Source organism: Haliotis asinina, chromosome 6, assembly GCF_037392515.1.
Source record: "Haliotis asinina isolate JCU_RB_2024 chromosome 6, JCU_Hal_asi_v2, whole genome shotgun sequence".
Lineage (NCBI taxonomy): Eukaryota > Metazoa > Mollusca > Gastropoda > Lepetellida > Haliotidae > Haliotis > Haliotis asinina.
This window is the reverse complement of record NC_090285.1, coordinates 5,087,647-5,110,193: the sequence shown is the minus strand read 5'-3', so window position 1 is coordinate 5,110,193 and position 22,547 is coordinate 5,087,647. Positions and strand designations below refer to the sequence as shown.

The 22,547-nt window shown below is 40.3% G+C and overlaps 1 protein-coding gene across 1 annotated transcript in view; it reads left to right on the top strand.

Moving 5' to 3' along the window:
• LOC137286759 (uncharacterized) overlaps positions 1-22,547 on the top strand; it is a 38,263-nt gene that overhangs the window by 9,430 nt on the left and 6,286 nt on the right. The window contains exons 7-23 of the mRNA XM_067818738.1: positions 1,171-1,311; positions 1,927-2,036; positions 2,131-2,186; positions 3,048-3,199; positions 4,452-4,727; positions 5,192-5,407; positions 5,781-5,909; positions 6,758-6,847; positions 7,214-7,308; positions 8,245-8,439; positions 9,081-9,146; positions 9,827-9,938; positions 10,339-10,470; positions 10,986-11,085; positions 11,695-11,809; positions 12,234-12,286; positions 12,724-12,823. Of these exons, the coding sequence (XP_067674839.1) occupies positions 1,171-1,311; positions 1,927-2,036; positions 2,131-2,186; positions 3,048-3,199; positions 4,452-4,727; positions 5,192-5,407; positions 5,781-5,909; positions 6,758-6,847; positions 7,214-7,308; positions 8,245-8,439; positions 9,081-9,146; positions 9,827-9,938; positions 10,339-10,470; positions 10,986-11,085; positions 11,695-11,809; positions 12,234-12,286; positions 12,724-12,823 (2,138 nt within the window). The remainder of the gene's footprint in view (positions 1-1,170; positions 1,312-1,926; positions 2,037-2,130; positions 2,187-3,047; positions 3,200-4,451; positions 4,728-5,191; positions 5,408-5,780; positions 5,910-6,757; positions 6,848-7,213; positions 7,309-8,244; positions 8,440-9,080; positions 9,147-9,826; positions 9,939-10,338; positions 10,471-10,985; positions 11,086-11,694; positions 11,810-12,233; positions 12,287-12,723; positions 12,824-22,547) is intronic.

Here is a 22,547-nt window from a genome sequence, read left to right as displayed (position 1 = left end):
CAAACGAATGGTCCTTTCATAGCGTGAAACCTGATATATTTTGCTAGATTTCACTGAGACATTTGGTTTTGGTGAGAAATACCTTGTGTCATTATGTTTTGAACTGTATGAGGAATTCTAGGATTCGTGTAAGGAAGATGGTTTTGAATTATAGTTGTGATGTAATGGGAAAACATAACGGACATACAAGGGTGTGACGTGATTTTGTAAACACACTTCGACGTTCGTGCTGGTCATTCTCAGCGATTCTCGGTTCATGAACGATGTTCTAGAACGATCGTTGGTAATTCGGCCAAACTATGAAAATGATACGGTTTTCTTTTTTCCTTTTTTTTCTTTGCCATTTTTCATTGTTGTTGCTAAAATAATAACGAATAATTCGCGATGAATAGTGATTTAGTAGACTGGCTATATTTACGAGTCATTTTCTCTGAATTTGCCCTAGAATAAGCGGATGATATAGATAAGCGATGGAATTTCAAACAGAATATTCAAAACTGCTAATTGTATTTTCGGGATGTATTTGGAAATGGTTTTCACATCAGTGTGAGGGTTGAAGAGGGGGTCATATATTGTACGATTTATGTAGCAATGTATCAGTCGTAGAAAGTCTTCACATTCACATGGCAAGCTACATGCATGTAGTGTATGTAAACGTTTGAGTTTGGGGGTAAAGTTGGTTTTCGGAAGACGACATGTTATACAATTTCGTTAGGTAGTAAAAGTATTTGTACAATGTATCAGTGTGGAACCGACCACATAAGGTGGATTAAAACAGGAGCCTGCGCGTCGAGGAAAAAGAAAGAACCACACTAGACCTGCACCACGTGAAATTGGTCTACGTGTAACAACGTCATTCGTTTACCATTTGGGCACCAAAGGGGCGTAATCCATGGTGTGTTCGTTGTGGTCATAAAACTGTCGGTTAATGTAGAAACTTTGAATCAATATAACGTTAAAAGTAAATTGGTTACTTTTGATACATTTTATTTTGTCTATAAAACTACTTGATAAACATTTTCGTAACTATAATGAAATAGTGGAAGACAAAATAAAGATAATGTCTGAATACCGATATCCAGATTGAAATGTTTTCAAAACAAGTCATTTGGTCTCATATTCTTTCCAAAGGTTTGTTAATCTCTATATATGTTTTAGATGACGATTCAGACCTTCAAGTGGAAATCAGACCTAACGGACTTTTGAGAGTCACCAAGGGTTCCCTGGGGACCCACAACGTATCAACGAGTTTCACGCTTGCGAAGGATTCCGGCCAAGTCACTGTATCAGTTAACTTCATCCTTTGTGTTGGTGGGTGGTTCTTGGCCTGAATCAGATTAAATGTAGAGTACAATGCCTGAGTAAAGTGGACACGACCATTTTGAAAAGGTTACCATTTTACATATTTTCCAAGTGTTTTTGGCTTAATGTTATTTTTTCCTTTGTCATATTTGCAATATCGGAACTATTTGCCGATGACCATTTCATGGGTGTAGTTATTGCGTTAAGCAATATTCCAGCAATATCAGGGAATCGAAGCAGGAGTTACAGCGTGGCAAGCGAACACATTACCCGCTAGGCTATACTACCGCCCTCTGATGACCCCCCATAGTTTGCTACTGCATTCAAATGAGGTGAATGAGAACAAATATACTTGGCAAAAATAGTCAGGGATATTTGTAAATTTTGAAATTTTGTATTGATGATGAGACTATTTATTCATTTTCCACACTGATAAGATATCCGTCATTAAAAAGAATATCCCTAACTTATTTTGTTCAGTTAATTGCATGTACACGAGACAGGATGAGTGCGTTTAGGAAACAAAATGACATGAAGGAAACAAATAACCTGAATCGAAGAGTCAACTTTCATTTGGCGGAAACGTTATGAATTATTATTGTCTGATTTATGTTTATTTACCAGCATACATTAGGACATCTGTATTTGTGCTGAGCAAGAGAGCATGGACCCCCTCCTACGCCATACAGACATCGCCAGATTTTACAGCTCTGAGATCTGAAGTCACAGAACAGGTAAATACAACTGGCAGAGTGACATCGCGTTTCGGAAATTAACCTTTATAAGAGACAATGACGATGTAATATAATCTTTATTTCTTTCTTTCAGATTAAAAATGAATTGAACAAAGTGTCCGATTTGGTGGTAAATATTGAGATTTTCAGGTGAGCGAACACATTTCATACACTATTACAGTGTATAATTGCATAACACACTATTATAGAGAACACCAATTTGCTTAACATGCTACTGCACAGAACAATTCAGTGTGTAACACACTATTATTGAGAACAGATTTATTCACAAGGCACTATTCCAGACGACATATTGTTATAGAACACACTGTTGCAAAGAACACATTGTTATCTTACACATCATTGCATAGAACACATTGTTTTATAACACACCATGGCAGAAAACACATAGTTACTTAGGACATGAGAACACATTGTTATATAACATAACATTACAGAGAACACATTGATACATAACACATCATAGCAAAGAAAATATTGTTATGTAACACCACTGCAGAGAACACATTTTTCACTACAAACCTTTGCAGGGAAGACATTTTTGACAATACCATTGCAGAGGGCATACGTTATAACAAATTTCTGCCATATAAGGCGCTGATAGAGAAAATACATTATTACATGACACGTAATTACATTAAAAACATGTTCGCACATCACTATGTTGTGTAACCATTCTTGCAGAGAACACATAATAACATGGAATTGCTTGGAACCAAATTTGCGTGAGAAGCTAACGCAAGATCTCATTTATCCATAACATTTTGTTGCATACAGGGCATTCCTCCATTGACCATTATGAACAAACTGAGTGACATGCCATGAAATCACCATAAAATGATCCATTTATGTCGACAGGAAATGTCGCAGGAAAACAATGCATTTCGTAAAGAATCGATACATTCTTTCCCAGCTAAATATGGTAATGACGTTCGGAAGATTTTAGTGGCCTCGTGTTGGAGTTAATACGAATGATGTGTCTATATGCAGCGAGGGCAGTGTGTATGTTCACTTCACAATGCTCTTCACAAACGAAGAAAATGCTACGTATGGCACGGATCATCTGAACGCATCTATAACCAATAACGGCACTGTTGGAGATCTGGAAGTGAACAGAACAAACTACATATTTATTAACCAAGGTAATTTATTGCAGAATATCCACAGATATCATATTATTCGGGAAATGATACTGAATGAAGGAAGGAAAGAAAAAATGTATACCTCCTAGATATAGTACTCCACATTGTTTCTCAGAGGGAAAGATTAATATGCACGATTTCACAGGTATGTGTCCATGTGTCACATTGTGCCACATCCGTTGACCTGTATGGGTAAAGAGCCAGTGAGCAATATCAATCTAGCATGAAGTCGTTCTGTACGCAAACTCTTGAGACGCATTGCCATGCATGTTTCCTTACAGAAGAGTTGTACAATGTCCTAAATGCGGCAAGCTCACAATTATTATCAATGTTTCTTCACACTAAGCATTTTCTTCACCTTTTACAAATTGTTTTACCTGAAAATACGAAGCCATGTATCTTGTGTTAGGACGACCCTGTGTAAGTAAGTAAATAAGTGATACAACGGTTACTAGTAAAATCACTGTCCGAAGTTTCATATGTTCTTTACAGAACTGTTGCTGTTAACTCGGAATGGAAGGCCCTTAATTTAAAATGCTACATAATCCCCGATTATTACTTTATTGAGCAAAGATAAGGAGTAGGGATATCTCATACAGCACTGATGCCCATAGTTTAATTATGTTGGGTATTATAAATTTGCTTGGTAATTGATTTTAATCCGTGACTTTTTGCGTTGACTTTGAAATTACGGTATACACCAGACAAATGAATGGTATGAATCCAGCCCTTATGCATTTGTCTTGAGAGTTTGCACTTGTTCTGACGTCACTTGATATGACGCATAACTGCCTGAGATTGCGGTATTGAACGCATCACCAGTAAAATGTAATTCGATTTCTTATTTATTTTGGTCACGATCAAACATTTATGCATATAATGTTTCATAATTGATCATACCTGACAAAGATGAAAAATGGAAACTGAACATCCTGAAACAACCTAATGTAACTACCTATATAACAACAAACAACGTTAAGGTATCGTACTTGTTGATCCCTGCCTGGCGCTCGGCATTTATGGGTACAACAAGGACTGGTCAACTCGAAGTCAGTATAATATGCCCGAGTGGGGTCTTCATGCCTAACTGCGGCATGATACCACAGTGAGCTAGCACTATGAAACCAGCTTAAGCCCAGGATAATACAAGCAGCCACACATACACACCCATGCACGTCGTGATATGATCGAAATATTCTTAAGCACGACTTAAAACCTCATGTCACCTCACATCACCTCTATAACATTTCAGTTGGTCTTGCCCTAATATCACGCATGGTGTATTCAAGTCCTGGTACACCTACAAATACACCTGCGTACACACGAAACAACACCCAGGTGCAGTTGACGTGTACCGGCACCTTTGTCCAATCTGTTGGTGACGTCACCATGGAATGGCGGATGACGTCTAATAATGCCCTCGTGGTACCATTGTCCTACTCACGACTTCAGACGAATTTCACGAGTCCATCTACAGGGGTTTACCAAGGAACCTTGACTGCCAGTAACATCTTGTTCAGAGATAAAGGTCTGTATAGAATTGTGTAGTCAGTTGGACGATATACACTCTCGGTGAGGGAGTCATGTTACCTGTGAAATTGTATTTGATGTCAAATTGAAAAGCCTGTTATATACCAGCATGTGATATGGTATTTCATTAGTTCCAAGCTAATGTTCAGTGAGTGAGTTTTCCGCAACTTTTAGCAGTATTCCAACAATATCAGAACGGGCAACAAGAACCCGGGTCTTCGGCGTAACGAGCAACGCTTTAACTACAAAGTTGACCCACCACGGGACCTAGACAAAGTGTAAACCAGGCTATTTGCTTCCAGTGGCTTTTCACAAGAATTTCTTCTGAGAGAGTTATGAGTTCCAAATGAGCTTGGAATCCCGGTACGACTACGGGGCGCAACTCTACATTGTACGCCTCAAACATTCCGATGGTTTTGATGGTTTTACTAATGATTTGCTACTGTTATGGCTTATTTCAAGGGCCCTTTACTTGTGTCCTGAAAGATGAAAGTGGTCGATCGGACATGAAGAGGACAACAGTAAATGTAGTGGTCCGCCCCGTTGTCTCACTTCTGCCTTTGAAGAGCGTCTTCGTAAAGTCCGGTGAGACTGTCATGTTAAAGTGCAACGTGACAGAGTCAGCCACTGCCGACACCAACATAACTTGGTATAGGAATGGTGAGGATATACAGACAGGTAGGAGAAATCATTTTGTTTTCGGCAACATTAAATTCTTTGCCGTCTTGTAATGATCTTAATTTTAAAATCGATTTCCGTTTTAATATAAATCATAATGCTTGTTTTAATTCATAATATAGTTATGTGGTTGAGCGATGTTTAAACGACCACGTGTAGTCAAATACAATGTTAACACTGAAAAAGAAGGGACTAAAACAGTTTCCTTGTCAATTCCTCGCTGTGATCCATGTTGGAACCACATCTATCTTTCGAATTGTAAGACTGGTTCTATTTCGTTTCACTCTGATCGAATTGTTCATTGGTTCTGTTCTCACTCACTGGTTTACCTAATACAGATCCCCATGATATTCCCTCACTCAATCATTTCTAGACCAGTCAACATTCAGCACCTTTAGTGTTCCGGACACCATCGGCTCAGACGCCAATTACACATGTAGGGGAGAGAACGATGTTGGTCGTGGGGATTTCAGTGCCGTGACAACTGTATACATCCTACAGCGTGAGTCTTATGTTGACGTCTGATATTAACACCAGGCAGTTAGTGCTTATGTTAAGATGACATGATGTGATACGATCATGAGTGGTCTCGGTTCCGAAGAATGGATGTCTTTCCATGATTTGGTTCTGTTATATGGAAGAAGAACAACTTCGTCTTGAAGAACCGTGGTTATTTATACGATACAGGCTTACATCAGAGATACATGCTGCACACTGCTGCCAGGTCTATCAAATGAGTCTCACCGCTGCCCAGATACCTAACGATGAACACCACATGAGACCAGCAATATCATACTTTCCAAACTACAACCTAACAGTTTTATATAATATGTGAACTTTGAATGCGTATGACGGGTGAAACTTCCTGCGTTGGGTACGCTCACCTTGTTATCAACACCTGGCATCTCCACTCTTTGATGGTCTTTCAGTAATGCCTGTTTTGTCATCGTGTCGCATGGTGACAGTCACTGTATTGTCTGCTCTGGACTCAACTGTTCACAAACAGCGAGTTTAGTTTTACGCCGCACTCAGTAATGATACAGTCAGATTTGTACAATTCTGTAAATTGAGGTATTCATTGATTAATATATGAAAGCAGCTGATACATTTTGTAACCGATATTATGAACTAAACTAATTTATTGCATTGCGGATGGAATGGAATAATGGAATGTTTCTTGATGGATAATAACAATTATTCGGTTTGTTAATGCTCAACATTGACGTTATACTCAGAAAGCGAGATAATTGGTGCCGATAACAAGATGTCAGCGTTACCACAACCTTAGATTATCACTGAATTCGTTTTGTTGATATTGTTCATGAAAATATTGCCTAAATATTGTTCCAGCGGCCATAATTCGATGTGATGAGGAGGGGGCGTGGCAGGCTACACAAGCAGGGACTACCGTAGAGGTTCCCTGTACTGATGGAGAGACAGGTAGGTAGGGGAGTTATGAAAGTGACACCCAAATAGCAAAGGCCCTGGTGGTCTGGAAAACAAACTTTCTGTTTCTGGTTGGGCTCGAGGAAGCAGTTCTTCCTTGGATGTCCTATTCGATGCTTCTACTGATGATGCTGCTACTGATGATGATGATGATGATGATGATGATGATTTGGGGATTTTACGTCCGCTTTCTAACATAATGCGTTTAACCGGAAAAGGCCTTTTTTACCCACTTTGGCGCAGTCTGTTAGTTAAATCTGTAAATACGTAGGCACTAGCTGTTTATGCTGCGCGAGGTATATGTCTACATCACACATGGTAGTATACACAACAATTTGAATTCAAATGTTCCTTGCACAGGTGTGATGAGTCGGTCCTGCAGTGTTGATGGGTCTTGGATGGAAGTCAACAGAAGCCAATGTGTGAGTTCCACCATAGAAAAGGTCCTTGATGATGTAAGTCCATGTACATATTTTGTATTTCTGGTTCAAACTATGTAGACATGCATTAGTAAAATAACTGTAGGTGTTAGAGGGAAGATATTATTACCGGAAGAACGTGACGAATGTGGGCCTGAATACTTCACCGTGTTCCGATGGTGTGGCATTTCTTTGCTTGCACCAGATATGTTCTCCAAAGTGAATGAAGGAATTAATATTGCAACTAGCCCCGTGTTTGATAACCAAGACAATTACCTATGCAACTGCCTCTGCCATCACAACAGAGGTATAATAGGTAACGTACGTAGTCAGGCTAACTTGGTTGACACATGTCATCGTCTCCCAATAGCGTAGAGCGATGCTCTTGCTATCTATCGCTGGATTCTTTACAGCCACATAGCCGGAATATTACTAACTGTGGCGTTAAACATTAAACACACTAACAACAATGGCTGTACCTACAATACATATATTGGGATTTCGGCGTATCTTCCTATTTGATTGCGGCTAAACATTAAACAAAACCGAAATCTTATGCAATCTTATTACAATGGTGATGCTTTCCAAACGGATTTTTAAACATGAAATTGGCATTGTTTTCAGTATGTAATCGTTATGCTTTTGTTTAATTCAAACCTTCGGACCTACTCTTTTCGTCTACATATGTACCCGTGAAGATCCGGGTTAGAACTGATCTTCAGTAACCCTTGCTTGTCGTAAGAGGAGACTAACAGGATCGGGTGTTGACACGTCACCGTATCATAGTTGTGTAGATAGATGTTCATGCTGTTGATCACTTGGTTTTCTGGTCAAGACCCGATTACTTGAAAACCGCCGACATGTAGCAGGAATATTACTGGATGCGTTGTAAAACTAAAGTCACATATTCGTCTCTATATAATGCTGTAAGAACCCGCCATGTTATGCCGGTTAACTGAATGTATTTCACAGATTGAGTGGATTGAGGACGGAGTGCAGGTAGCTAAGGTATCTACCGTTGCTGAGACTCTCTCGGCCAACACAAAACCGGCGGAACTCGGCAGCAAGGAGATTGGGCTTGTGTCAGAATCCCTGGATCGGCTTCTGAATATTTCCAAGGAGAGTAACATCACAGAGAACAAGAATGAGACGAAACAGTTCACAAAGGTTTCGCATCAGATACATTTCAGTTACAAAACTGCTCTACATTGTTGTGTTCTTCTGCAACTGTTTGAGGATTAATGCCGCAATATTTGTGTACGGTATATTTCTATCGTTTTCAATTACGTGATCAAAACGAGTGTCTAACGAAGGAAGGTATTCGCTTGTTATTCAACTATACTCTTTAAAAAAGTAGGGGAACTTCATTTCAAAGTTATGACTGAAAAATATGGGAGATATATCGGATTCACTCTATGTTGGTATGATAATAACGAATGTTTTGAGAGTGCATCACCACTTCCATTTCCTGTTGGTCATAGTTTTGTAGAAAAATCGCTCTTGAAAGATGATTGGTGTATGACGTGAAATTTGAATGGGTACCATTTTCACAGCTAAGACCTGGGTTCGATTCTCCACATGGACACAATGTGTGAAGCCCATTGCTGGTGTCCCCAGCTATTGCTATTGCCGGAATATTGTTAAAAGTGGCGGAAAACCATGCTCACTCCTTTTAGTTGCTTTGTATTAGAAACTCACACGGGTCAGTCTCTTACCAGCAAACTGTAATTCTTGGTCTTCAGTGTCAGTGTCCAATATTTCTGTGTTCACAATTTGCTTTAGATCATTCTGTTCTTTATTTGTTTCAGAGCTTTGTTGCAAGCGCCAGTAACATTCTCGATTCAACGACAGTCGACAAGTGGAAAAATGTACAGGTTGGTTATTATGGGATACTTGTTTAGCTGGGCGGGGGGTTGACAACACGGAAAGAGTCTGCACAACACGAGGGTGACGCCAAGGTTTTTAAGCCTGATCACAGGTGAGCTCGATCCCGACACCTCAACCTCGCTGGAGCAATACATATTTTCAAACACAAAAATTTCTATAGCCTTCATTGAAGGTTGATGTTGAAACCTGCACTCTGCAAAACTCCAAATATATAACGGCGGTCTGGATCAAACACTCCAGTGATCAACATCGCGAGCATCGATCTACACAACTGGGATACGATGACATGTGTGAACCAAGGCAGCGAGTCTGACCACCCGATCCTGTTAGTTGTCTCTTACGACAAGCATGGGTTACTGAAGACCAGTTCTAACCCGGATCTTCACGGGTTCACAACAACGGGTCTATAAGGGATTAAGGGATACAAGTTTTGTCATATGGCGCTTCAAAACGTCAATTGTATGTTCGAATAGTGGACCTGATTATGTTTCTACATTTGTCAGTCCCACGCCCATTTTTGTCAGATTTTACATATTGAATAAAACTGTAACGTTCTTTCTACATCGTTAATGGTTGCGTATCCTTGAAAACGATTTAAGGTGAGTTACCTCTTATTGCCGACGTGATAATATGGTCATATTAAACAGATATTTTTATGCCAATCCAGGAATCACAAGCCACACCCACCACGGTGTTGGAGCTGGTGGACAACGTCACGGAGGTGGCTACCGACAGCCTCGACGACGGAGAAACGGAGACATTCACATCTCCAAACATAGGTAGATCGAGTCTCTCTCTAACAAACAAATAGTGAGCAAACAGATTGTAATTGACGGCTCTGAAGAAGTGATGCAAATACAGTGGAAGCTGACTATACCGACTGTGTGTGTGTGTGTGTGCGTGTGTCTGCCTGTCTCTACTCATAGTGACTGAAGAAATAATCCGGTTTAGACAATGTGCCGGAACGTAGAGCTGATGATATATGTACAAGCCAGGGATGGGCCTGAGATTTTATGTCAGTGATGACAACTTGCCGGATTGGGCAGATGCCGGTTTTGAAAGCTTCCATTGCATTATTTCCTGGTATAAATCACAGTCTATCAAATGATTTGCATTTGTACACATGCTTTCCTTCTTAAATAATGGATTAATTAATAATTGCAAACATTGCTTCCGAAGCCTTGCAAGTTGGTAAGAGGAGTTCGATCACCATAGAAGACATCGTGTTCCCAGAGCAAGGGCCTCAGTACAACACACTGACAACCAGCAGTTCTCTTATACTTACAAGCGAAGCGTTAGAGAAGTTGCCAGGTATTGTCATGAATGTATGCATGACACAGAAAATCATAGTAACCTTGTACTTCAGATGAAATTTAAAGCCTATTTGACACTTTACCCTTACGTTGGAGGATAGTTACATGACATAACTGCAGATGTGTGAGTGAGTTTAGTTTTATGCTGCTGTTAGCAATATTTCAGCAATACCACAGCGGGGGCACCATAAATGGGGTTCACATATTGTACTCATGTTGGCAATCAAACCCATGTCTACGAAGTGACATCCGAATACTTTTACTGTCAGGCGATCCAAACATCTTCAAGATTGTAAATTATGTCTAAATAGTTTCGCCAATCGTATATACACTCTTTCATGTTCTGGTAGAGGAATATTTGTTCAAAAGCAATATGACTTGCGATAATTATAGATGGGCTTTTAAGTCATTCATATGATGTTTTTTTTCTGCATTCAAATACATGGATCATGGGAAAATTATCATTCAGGAAACAATGCCCACTGCTTCCTTCTGTGGAAACACATGTTTCAGGAAATACATCGGTCCGCTTCAGTGCCATCTACTACAGGAATATATCATCTCTACTTCCCGAGGGAACAGAGCTTCAGAAACCTTCCGGTAACGGGCTCAGGTAAGGTCGGCGTTACTTTCTTCACATGAAGTCACTCTGAAGAAGCAGCGTCATATACCACGCATTTAAACTTCTATCTACATAACATTTCAATTGATTAATATTGAAGAGTTACAAATTTGAAATTTTATTTACAGACCACTTGAAGGAATATATAAAAGTAAAGAGTTACTTTTCAGTGAAATAAAATTGAAGAGTTACAAATGCGAAATTTTATCTACAGAACATTTCAATGAATAAACAATTTAGAGTCACAAATTTGAAATTTTATCTAAAGAACACTTCACTGAATTAAGATTGAAGGGATACAGATTTTTAATTTTATCTACTATCTACATCAATTGATAAAAAATGAGTTACAAATTTGAAATATTGTCTACAAAACATGTCATTGAATTAAAGGACCAAAGTATTTTAGGGAATGAAAATAAGTCACGACGAAGAACTTTTATGATATGATTCCAGTTGCTCAGGCTAATACACCACAGAACAAACACTTATCTACAGGACAGATTCAAAAGACAGAAAACCAAAGAGATTGTACGGTACATAAGCGAAACATAAAATTTAAAGGAAAGTATGTGACTGTCGACCATTTTCTGTTTCCAGTGAAAATAGTTCGTCAAACATGGTGGTCAACGGAGATGTCCTTGCTTTCAATCTGTTTCCTCCCAAAGAGGAAGAGCTTGATCCGCCGTTAAAACTGACCTTCACCCATACTAATGTAAGACGTAATTACGTGTATATAGACAGATTAGAAAATTTAAAATATCAATTTTAATTAGCAACACTGCAAAACGTTAGTAGTCAATAAATCTTCATAAGTTTATGGCGAATACGCGTATAACGCACTTATGGATGTAACGAACTGATGGAAGTAACGAACCCTTTTGGTTCTGATCACCTTGTTGTACATATCAGTCGAAACAAACTCTCTCTATATCGTCCCTTCGTTAAAACCCTTGTTTACTTGGTCATAAAATTATTTTCCAATATGTAACCATCAATAGCACATTGCATGTATTGAACTATTAAAGTTATCTACCCGTTTCTGTTGACGATGTTATTGATCTAGTACCATGGTGATCAGTAAATTCGCTGTAGTGCATTGTAGAAGTGTTCTAAAAGGATTAATTGTCCTGTTTCAGGAATCACTGGATTCTGCAACTGGACAGTGCGTTTTCCTCAACATATCAACGGGGTACGCATGTTTTATTATAATGAAATTGACTTTGATCCTTGGAAACATGAATATGAAAGAGCAATGACAACGTAGCTGGAACCTGTGGGATTTGACAATACATTGTACATAGTAGAATTCCTTCTTCCAAAAACCGAGGTAAATCTGATATTACTGGTATTCTTCTAGAATCTGCATTTGCTGGATGTTTGTCGTGTATGCATAGTAACGCGACTCTTGAAATACGGTTATAGTGGCATTAAACGCAACTCATTCTCTGATCAGGGCATCTTTCGTGTATGTCAGTTTCGTGACACTAGGTATCATTGGCGTAAACAAAGCCTCAGCCGTGGACACACGCAAACTGAACAGATGAAATGTTTGAGAAAAATGGCTCAAATCAATTGCGTTCTTCCTGTAGAAATTGACTGCCTATAAAGCACCGTTTATCTTTCCAGTAACTGGCAAACTGATGGATGCAACGCTACATTTAGAGCTGAAAACTACACTGAATGTTCTTGCAGACATCTCACAACATTTGCCCTGCTGATGAGTCCGGTAAGAAGATATACTACTGTAATCTGCACATGTCAGGGTGGGAACGCTGTGTGGGGAAATAAATGAAAGATGAAGATTAAAGTTGTTTAAAGTTGTCAGTATGCATGAAGAAGATGTTGTTGTCGTGTGGATTGTTGGTCGCGGTCATAATACCTTTAGATAGCAAAAGATTAACAAAATAGATAGTGCGGTTTGCGTCCCTGTTGCATACAGTTTCCCTGTTTTGACTTGCACCATATGTCCTTGTGAGTCTGTCTGGTGAACAACTCATCTGCCTGTGCATGTGTTTGTGAGAACAGTTGCCACAGTTCGAACGCCTTTTGCTCGTCTTTTTGCGACATCTGGCATCAAATCTACGTGATGGTTATAAGTATAAACATGGTCATGATATAGTTGAAATCAAAAAGGTTCGATTCTGCTCTTGGCAGAAAGTCTTTGTGAATGGAAAAGGGTTTCGTCGCCAGTAGCATACACACGATTACATCCATAATAACTGTCCATGCAGTGGATAAAGATATTCGACTATCCAGACAAGCTTTCACACCACCATTTTTATACTAGTCTGTTTATTTTGATTTGCAAGGAATATAAACTAGGCCAATATGCTGATGACAACCAGTTCTTTTTGGATGGCTCCGATGTCAGCCTGAAGACTGGATATTCTTTTATTGCATGTCTGGACTAAAAATAAACACAGGCAAGACAAAGGTCCCGTGGATTCGAGCTGTGGCTAACAGTAAAGATATAATATGTAGTGAATTTGGCCTGGACTGGCGCTCAGGGTACTTGAGATTTTTGGTATCGTTTTAAATGCTGATCTGAATGACCTTATGGTTATTAACACCCGGAGAAGGCCAAAAGTTTTATCGAAAATCCTTGGGAATTGGCGAGAAAGAAACATTACTGATAAGACTTCTATCTACTTCAGTACACATTTTACATCGCTTTCTAATCCTCCCTAAAGTTTCCTGGATGGTACTGAAAACATGTTGTTCAGTCTTATCTGGAGTGGTAAACCTGATAAGATTAAGAGGATGAACATGAACAAGGATTACAGGGAAGGAGGAAATAGGATGATTGATTTAAAATCCCTTATTGCTGCATTGTAACAAGGCGCTATTAAGAGGTATATTAACAACGACGTTAATAACCCTTTCAATGTTCTTGTTCATCTGCTTGAGTCTGGCTCAGACATTGATCAGTTCTGCACTGTGGACAACCCATGTTGGAAAGGTGTTCTTCTATAATGAAAGAGAAACAGAAGTCTATTCATAACTGATCAGAATGATCTGTCTCAGATATTCCTTGAGAACCTTTGTCTAAGGGTTCCCTGAGAACCTTTGTCTAAGACTTTTTTTATTCATCCTTTTACCTTAAAAGTTGGTTCGAGTATGGAATAACTGAAGTAAAGGACCTCTGTAATTCTGACGGTCTACCTTCTTCTAATGAGTTCAAGAACCGATATTCAGTTAGTATGGTCAGTTCTATTAATGAGAACCAAAATCCGGGTCGTGACGCAGTGTATGGTCATATTATGCCTCCAAAGGTTGTAGAATGTTCTGTGACAAATTTATTAAATCATGTGAATTACCTGATGTGTGTAGGATGACACTGCCTTGTTACAAATTATAGGAAATGCTCTAATGGTCTATGCTCCGACTTTCTAAAAATGGCCCAATAGATTTATTTCACACGTTGAAAATCTACAGTTCTCTTATCCAATAAATAACCAGTTCCAACATGCAAACCCATGAGTTTGCTGCTGGAGGTCTACTCTCTGTGGCCAGTGTATAACCAGCATTACCCATGGAGTTTGCTGCTGGAATCATGCACTCCCTGGTTTTCTGTATCTGAATTATCTTTGTAGCTGATGTGTAACCAGCTCGAACGTGCATGTAACCCATGGAGTTCGAGTCGTGCATTCCCTGACTTTGTATACCTATAGTTTCACGCTTGCCAGTTTGTAACCAGCTCCAGCATGGAGTCGTGCACTCCATAGCTTATTATACCTATCTAAGATAAATAAAAAAGGTACCTGGTACATTATTCAAGTGCTAGAGATCCATTCAAACCAACTGGTTGAGATTGTTTCCCCAGAAAGTACCCTTGTTGTTGTTTCATTACCAATAAGCAACTATTGATGCCTTTGAAATAAAGTTGATACCACCCAATACTTAAGAGTCTGGGTTATTATGCAATGATAGCATGAACACACTGGAAGAAATTGTGTCAACTATAAAACAGGTGAACATAGATACCTGCGGTCTGTTCTGAACAACAAATTCATCAGGACATCTCGCATCTTCTTGCAGGCATTAAATCAGAGACAGGACTTGGTTTCGACTACATGCGGCTGATACCACAATGCGGTGTCCAGTTTGCTTTGTTTAACAGTATTTGGAAATCGTTTTGAAAGTAGTGATCCTCTGCTTGTCAGACTTATGGCCTTCCGGATGACAGTTTCGGCCAAGGTCGTAGACGTTTTACCTTTCTTACCTTCATATTCCCCATGATGTTCAGTTCCGTGGATCCACCTTCCCTAAATGTGTCTTTATCATAGTCAACAAAACGAACATGTTTGGGGGGTTCGGAAAACTTCAGAACTGTTCCAGACTGTTTCCCTGATAAAGAGGGAAAATAACCAAGAAAGAATTCGCTGTGTTTTCTCTCTGTGAGTGTAGGTAATAGACATTCGTTTCTAACAAAACAGTTTAAGTTCTTGAGAAAATAAACTGTTAGGAAAGAGTGTTGGTATATTTGCAAAGTTAATTATAACACTAAATACAGCCTCCCATTCGTACAGAAATTAGCTGGTTGATCAGATCAGTATTTCGCTTGATGAACCAATGACCCGCATGCTGCTCTTCGCATTGTTTACTGGTATGGTTTACACGTTCAAGATAATACGTAAGTCAAGTCGGAAAGTTCTAGTCGACATCTTCTCATTTTTGTGTCCTTTAGGCACAGTAAACCTTCCAGAAAATGTCCCATCATGAAAGGTCTCCAACGATCAAATCTGTCACATTTGTACAAAAGCACTAAAATTCATTATTTTATGGGTACGTCAACAATTTCGTCTCCCATATACACAGCTATGGTGTAGTATTAACCAACATACACTGACACATATTTCAGCTTTGAGAAAGTAAAGGGACAACGGATTCAGTTTCCGCACTTTTTGTCAAGGAGTTTCACCTACGTAAGCCCGCTCTACAAAATTTATCTATCAAAAGAATTATGTTATAAAGCCATTATTTAAAACAAACCCTGGAAAAAGAACTGTCACGGTTTTCATGGCGACCAAGAAAAAAAGTGAAAAAAGTAGGGGAGCCTGAACTTTGAAGTCTGGTAGAAAGAAAACAAATTAAGGAACGTTACAATGACATTCATCTTGTGATTGCAGCATCATTTCACGTTATCACCACACGCACGCACAATGCATGGGAAGCACGTGCACAACGTAGGAGCCTCCTACACGTGCATGGGGTGTCATTATGAATCTGGACACTTTACATGGCAGGTCGAGAAATCACTGTAGACCATGTTTTTCGATAATTTTCTTGCATCTGTGCATGGCCAGGGTTTTCAGGATCAGATCACACACTACTGACTTAAAATTGTACACCTGAAATTTTCATGCCATACTCCAATCACCTACCAAGGGGGATAACTGAACGAACAGCTTTGCTTTGAATGAAATTCATGTGGTGATGCATTCTCAAAACGTCCATTTTTATTGTATCAACATTGATTCAATCACATATATCTCCCAATTTCTACAATCGTACATTGAAAGTACAGTTCCTCTACGTTTTTGAAGAGAATATGCTTATGGTCTAACACTGATGACACGAGCGTGGACAAGCGGGGTAAAAGACTGGCGGCACTCTCGGGTAAATAATATACGCGGTCATGCACAAATTGTATCACATCATGGGAAACAGCTTCAACCACTCAGCGATATGCCGACACTCGCCTCGTATTACACACCTGCTCTAGTTCAGAAACATCGCGAGTTGACCTTCGTGGTGTTAGGTCCAGCTGCAATGGTGTTACCCGATATGCAGTTAGACTCATGCGTATAGCAACGAGACCCACTCCTCCTCACAAAAATAAAAACAATAATTTTCACTGTAATGTCTTTGTCATTCTTGATACCGATTTCTGCCGGTATGGTTCTGAAAGGAAACTATTCAAAGAAAGCATAACTTCTAGTGACTGTTAAATTGAGTTATCTGATAACATAGGTATCATTACCCGAACACAACCACCCAAACCATCACGTGCAAAATGTGCTACATGAATGTGCTCCACATTTCACACATACAGTCTGACCGGTTAAAACCTACCTGTAATCATTTTTCTGATGCCACATGTGGGTCCGAACTTCATATTTATGGATGATAGTGCCCGCCCGTGGATGAAAGTGCCTGAAAAAGAGTTGTTAATGATGTGTTGATCAACAACATCACACATTTGGACTGGCCTGCACCATCACCTGATCGTAATACTATTGAACATGCTTGGAACATTATAGAAACTCGTGTTAACTGTCTCCATGTTCACTCCCTGACTTGAACTTGAACAAGCGTTACAGAGAGAACTGCAGAGCATTCCATGAAAGCAGCCTTAGTGGTTCATTTCGTCAATGCAAAGATATGTGGAAGATATATACTACTCAAAAAAAAGAAACGCGTAACTGAAAATTGTTATCAGTTTATACACTTAAGGTTCAGTAGTACAGGGTAGTCATGAAGAAAACCTGAATGAACATTAACGGTTCAATGCTGCAAGAAACTGTACGTCACAAATGACAAGTGTTCCAAGGTCAAGGTTGCAGATCTAGAGCAGTCAGTATTTTGTGTTGCCACCATTAGCATCAACGGTTGCTTGGCATAAGCGTCCCATAGACAGAACCAGATTCCGGATGACGTGTCTGGGAATGAGTTGGCACTCATCCCTCAAGGCCACAAACAGAGCAGGTAACGTCTGTAGCTGTCAATCAAGGGCCAATCAAGAACCTGACCGTTGTTCCGAGCAACGAAATCCCTGCGGCCATGCTGAAAAATGACGTTCTGGTGGTTCATAGAAGGAAGAACATGAGGCCTGATGATTTCATCACGGTAACGTTGAACTGTCAAATTGCCCTGGACCTGAATGAGATCTGCCCTGCCACTGTGTGAGAATCCAGCCCAAATCACCACACTTCCATCACCAAGTCTGTCCAATTCCTGTACACAATTTGCAGCGTAGCGTTCGTTACGACTTGATATACACCTGCTCTTCTGTCGGGACGTCGCAGCATTGTTACCGATGTTGACATGTAAGGGCAGGTCCTCGCAAAGGTCGTCTGGAACGAATACCAGCCTCACGTAAGCGGTTCCTGGCGGTCTGATCAGAAATTGCTCTGAGTCCTGGCACTACCGATGTTGTTGAGGATGCCGTGGTGAACCTGTTCCGCAAATGTCGAAGCCGAATAAACCTGTCCTGAGTGGGTGTGGCCACACGGGGCTAACCTGACCTCGGGCGATCACGTGTTGATCCTTGCTGCCGAAAGCGATGCCAAAGTCATGGTATGGTACTCTGTGACACATTCAGTTGCTTTCAATCGCAGGCTGAGACTCCCCAGCCTCCAATTGACGAATCGCATTGTTGCGCTGAGCCTCAGTAAATCTAGGCATGACACCAAATATAAGATTGTCAACTATCGCAAGAGCACTGAACAATCATTTGACCTTCAGCACAAAATTTGGGGAAAGATTTCCCCAAAACCCTCTAAAGAGAATATGAGTCTGCAGTTAGCAGGATCAGCTGCGCTACCCTTTTCGTGAAATGGAATATTTCATGAAATGGAATAAGTACTCCCAAAATCCATTCTTTCTGGTAAACGCCAGTATACAGAGTCAAATTAAATAAGCTACATAGTAAATGAAGACACTTTTGTGGAGCATCCTTAAAAAATTCAATCCGTATTCCAGTTATCCGCATCATTAAGTGCATGACATGTTTCTTGCAGAGTACTATCACTGTCTACGTTATCAATCGTTTCAAGATCAAATGATCAGTTAATGCCTTTACAAAGTTCTCAACATAATCATAAAAATCCTTCTCGTCTGGTCGGCTTGTTATGTACCACCGAACACACTTTAAAAATGAGTTATCCGTATTCAAGTGTTCATTTTTGTTTTTAGCGAGAATGTTATATGAACATAGACCACTGGTATAAATTTCGCCATTCTTTCGACTCACGTGCAGTTGCTTCCTGTGCAAAGTCCATTCTCTTCCCACAGTGGTAACTTGTCACATCTTCGTATGTAACCTTTCATAGTGCGAGTATTCAAGACTAGTGATTGGAGGCAATCAGATTTAGTAGTGCAGTCAGCGACTTTGTTTCAAAAGTGATCGTTCGAAAGATCTCGGTAATTTCTGTGAAAACTAGAACCTCTTCCCGAGCGCGATACTCGAATGTTTCTTCTAGACAGAACTCAATTATGCCATTTATATTTCTCCACATTGCTTGCAATCTAAGTCGATGTAACACGTGTTCTGATTGGACAGATAAAAAGGGAGATAAATCTGACATATTTTGCCGCTAAGGGATTTTATGAGAACTGCGAAATATGGCCGTATTAGAACAGAGGTTCGTAGGAAGATATGACAAGTAACCTCTGTGGGAACGGAATGGGTCAAGTCATGGAGTTTTCAGAATCCTGTAGAATAATGACAGTGCGGTATTCTGGCCATGGGCCTCATCCCAAACGATATGTAAAGGACCAACCTGATCAATTATGACACTGCTGAATGTCTCTTCAAAGTTTGGAATGTTTTTAATGGTACAGTTGGTATTTTGCCATCCGTTTCGTAGAAATGATAGATGCTGCAAAGTTTTATCAACATCATACCACAAATTAGGCCAAAGGAATCTAGAAAACATTTGCCACATGTTTTGTTAGATCCATTTATGATCAAAATGGCGGCCTCATCAAAGGCTCAGCAAAACTAATATCAAACTGGAACCGTGTCAGCTTCTAAAGAATTCCCTATCTGGGATTTAAGTTGTAAATATATGACTAATCAGAAAGACGCTATGGTACATTGTATATGTTACAGTCAGGTTGTGCAATCAGTAATTTCTTGAAATAACTATGAGGGCCAGCCATTTTGCGTCATTTTGACACTTTGACACTTGCAGTGTCGAAAGCAGCCACACCAGACAATAACTGTGTACTGGTTGTTGTTACACTAAATGACATGAAATGGCTCGCCCTCTTAGTTATTTCACGAAATGACCGGCATTTTTAGTCATTTCACGAAATGACTGGTTTCACAATCTGACTGTAACATGTGGTAACCGATTTCACAATGTGCATCAGTGTATGAAGTAATGACAAAGAGTGAGGGTCCATCCACCCTAAGCATATGACTGGTGTGACAATAGGGGATAAGGGGGCAATTCACCTAGACACAACTAACCTAAGCAGGATATAGGATTAGAATTCGAACTTTCTCATTCATTGGAACAGTTGTCCTACCAAAATCAGCATTAAACATGACATTTGGAACACAGTTATACCTCAATGATCAGTTTCATCTGAAGTCCCTGAATGCACTGTAGCTAGACACAAAACCACTGTGCCGACGTTGCACTGGTCATAGTGCAGTAAATAGATCATTAGCGTGAAACGTCTTATAGGAATTTACCTTGGAAAAGATAAGAGTCTCTCATAATAGTGTCATGGCGAATGAATATTGTTTTTATATAACAATAATAGGTTGCCGTCTCTTAATGAGATCGTCGGGGCGGCGTGGTAGCCCTATGGTTAAAGCATTGGCTTGTCATGTCGGAGGCCACGTTTCGATCCATTCCTAATGTCTCCCGCCACAATATTGCTGGAATATTGCTAAAGGCGGCGTAAAACCCAACTCGCTCACACACTAAAGAGTTTGCTTGCTTCTGAGAAATACAACTTTCCTCCAACGACACCTTAGACAATGACGTATTTGTTTCCCTGGTATCGAAAGACACGCTCATACAACAATAGTCTTTGAAAAACGTCGTCTGGACCAAACAACCCAGTGGTTGATGCCATGAGCATCGATCTACGTATTCAGGGAACGATGAAATGAAGCTTTCGATCGATTATACACTTACAATGCATAATACTTTCTGAAGACGAATCTTTCGTGAATTTCTGCACCGAACTGATCATATTTCGACACAATTTAAATGTGGGTATTTCATTGCTGAAGTCAAATCCATACCCTGTCGCGATACATATGGAAGTTTAAGTATCGTAGTATCGCTTGAGTTAAAAGTGTAAATGAAGGCGCTTCTTTATATGCATTCATTGAGCAAAATTTCAGCTATATGGCGACGGCATGTAAATAATCAAGAGTAAGACCAGACAATTCGGTGATCAATAGCATGAGCATCGACCTTCGCATTTTGGAACCAATGACGTGTCAACCAATTCAACGAGCCCTACTTCTCAATCGCGTTAGTCGCCTCTTACGACAAGCATAGTCGCCTTTTGTTGGAAGCATGGGTTGCAGACGACATATTCGACCCCTGAAGACATATTCTACACGGGTCTCCTCCCTGGTGGAGGCACCTTGGTTCAGGTCCCAAGGTGGGCACACTTGCGTAGCACTCTTAGACGAGGTTTCTAGATCCACATTGTGTCAGTTCACCCAGCTGTAAAATGGGTGCCCGTGGGCATGTGCTGGTACTGTGAGTGTTCAGTTCATTGTGTCTACGAGACAGCATAGCTGTATGATCCCCAGTGAGCTGAAGAAGCATTGGGAAGTATGATAGCGTCCTTTGACTGGAGGTTAGTAATGTACATTGTGCCATGAGCAAGCAATGTGCCTGGATATGAGCTCCATATAAGCGGACTATTACTATATTACCATTATAACTAACTTCATTCCCCTTCCCTCTCTGCTACCCTCTGACCTCCGCTGAACCAAATACCCACATGTACAATGCCCCTGACAGGTTATACCCATTAAATGAGCTGATTGCCAGCTTGGGTGCCCAGTGGGGTTGAGTGGCTCCTTCCAAGGGGAGTTATGAATCATGATAAAAAACACGGGTCTTGTGGAGTGTCTAACCTGTGTAAAGCTGCACAGCGCACTGTAGCTAAGGTTCAGAGGAAAATTGAGTTATGAGCTAATTAGTTAAAGCCGCTTTTAGCAGTATTCCGCTTACATCACGTCGTTAGATCAATGTAGGAGGGCTCAAACTTTACCATTATGGTGAAAGAAACGTGGTGGCGACAAACCTAGAAACGAACTTATAGCAAACCAGGATCCGAAACAAAACTCATAGGTTTCATAGGTGTGCTCAAGGGACGCAACTCTACACCGCGAATAGCTGCAACTTAGACGACTGGATCACATGTCATTATGATACATAGTCTTGCTCTCTCCAGTCAGCTTTCACACAGGTTGGAAACCAGCGCACAATCATCATGTGGGATTCTGGATTTACAACAGTTGCCTTATTTCTGGTTGGCACCCGTGAACAGCCACCTCCTCTTGGTGGGTGCTGGGTAACGCTAAGAGCTGTTCAAACCCCCGTGTGGACCCGGGTCAAATAGGTCCATAGCACCCCATTGCTGGTCGCAAGGAGCGACCGAATTGGGCAACCTGTTTGCCGTGGGTTGCGTCCCGCGTCGGTGGAGGACGGTAGTCTGGTGGTTGAGGGCAGTAGGAGCCTGGA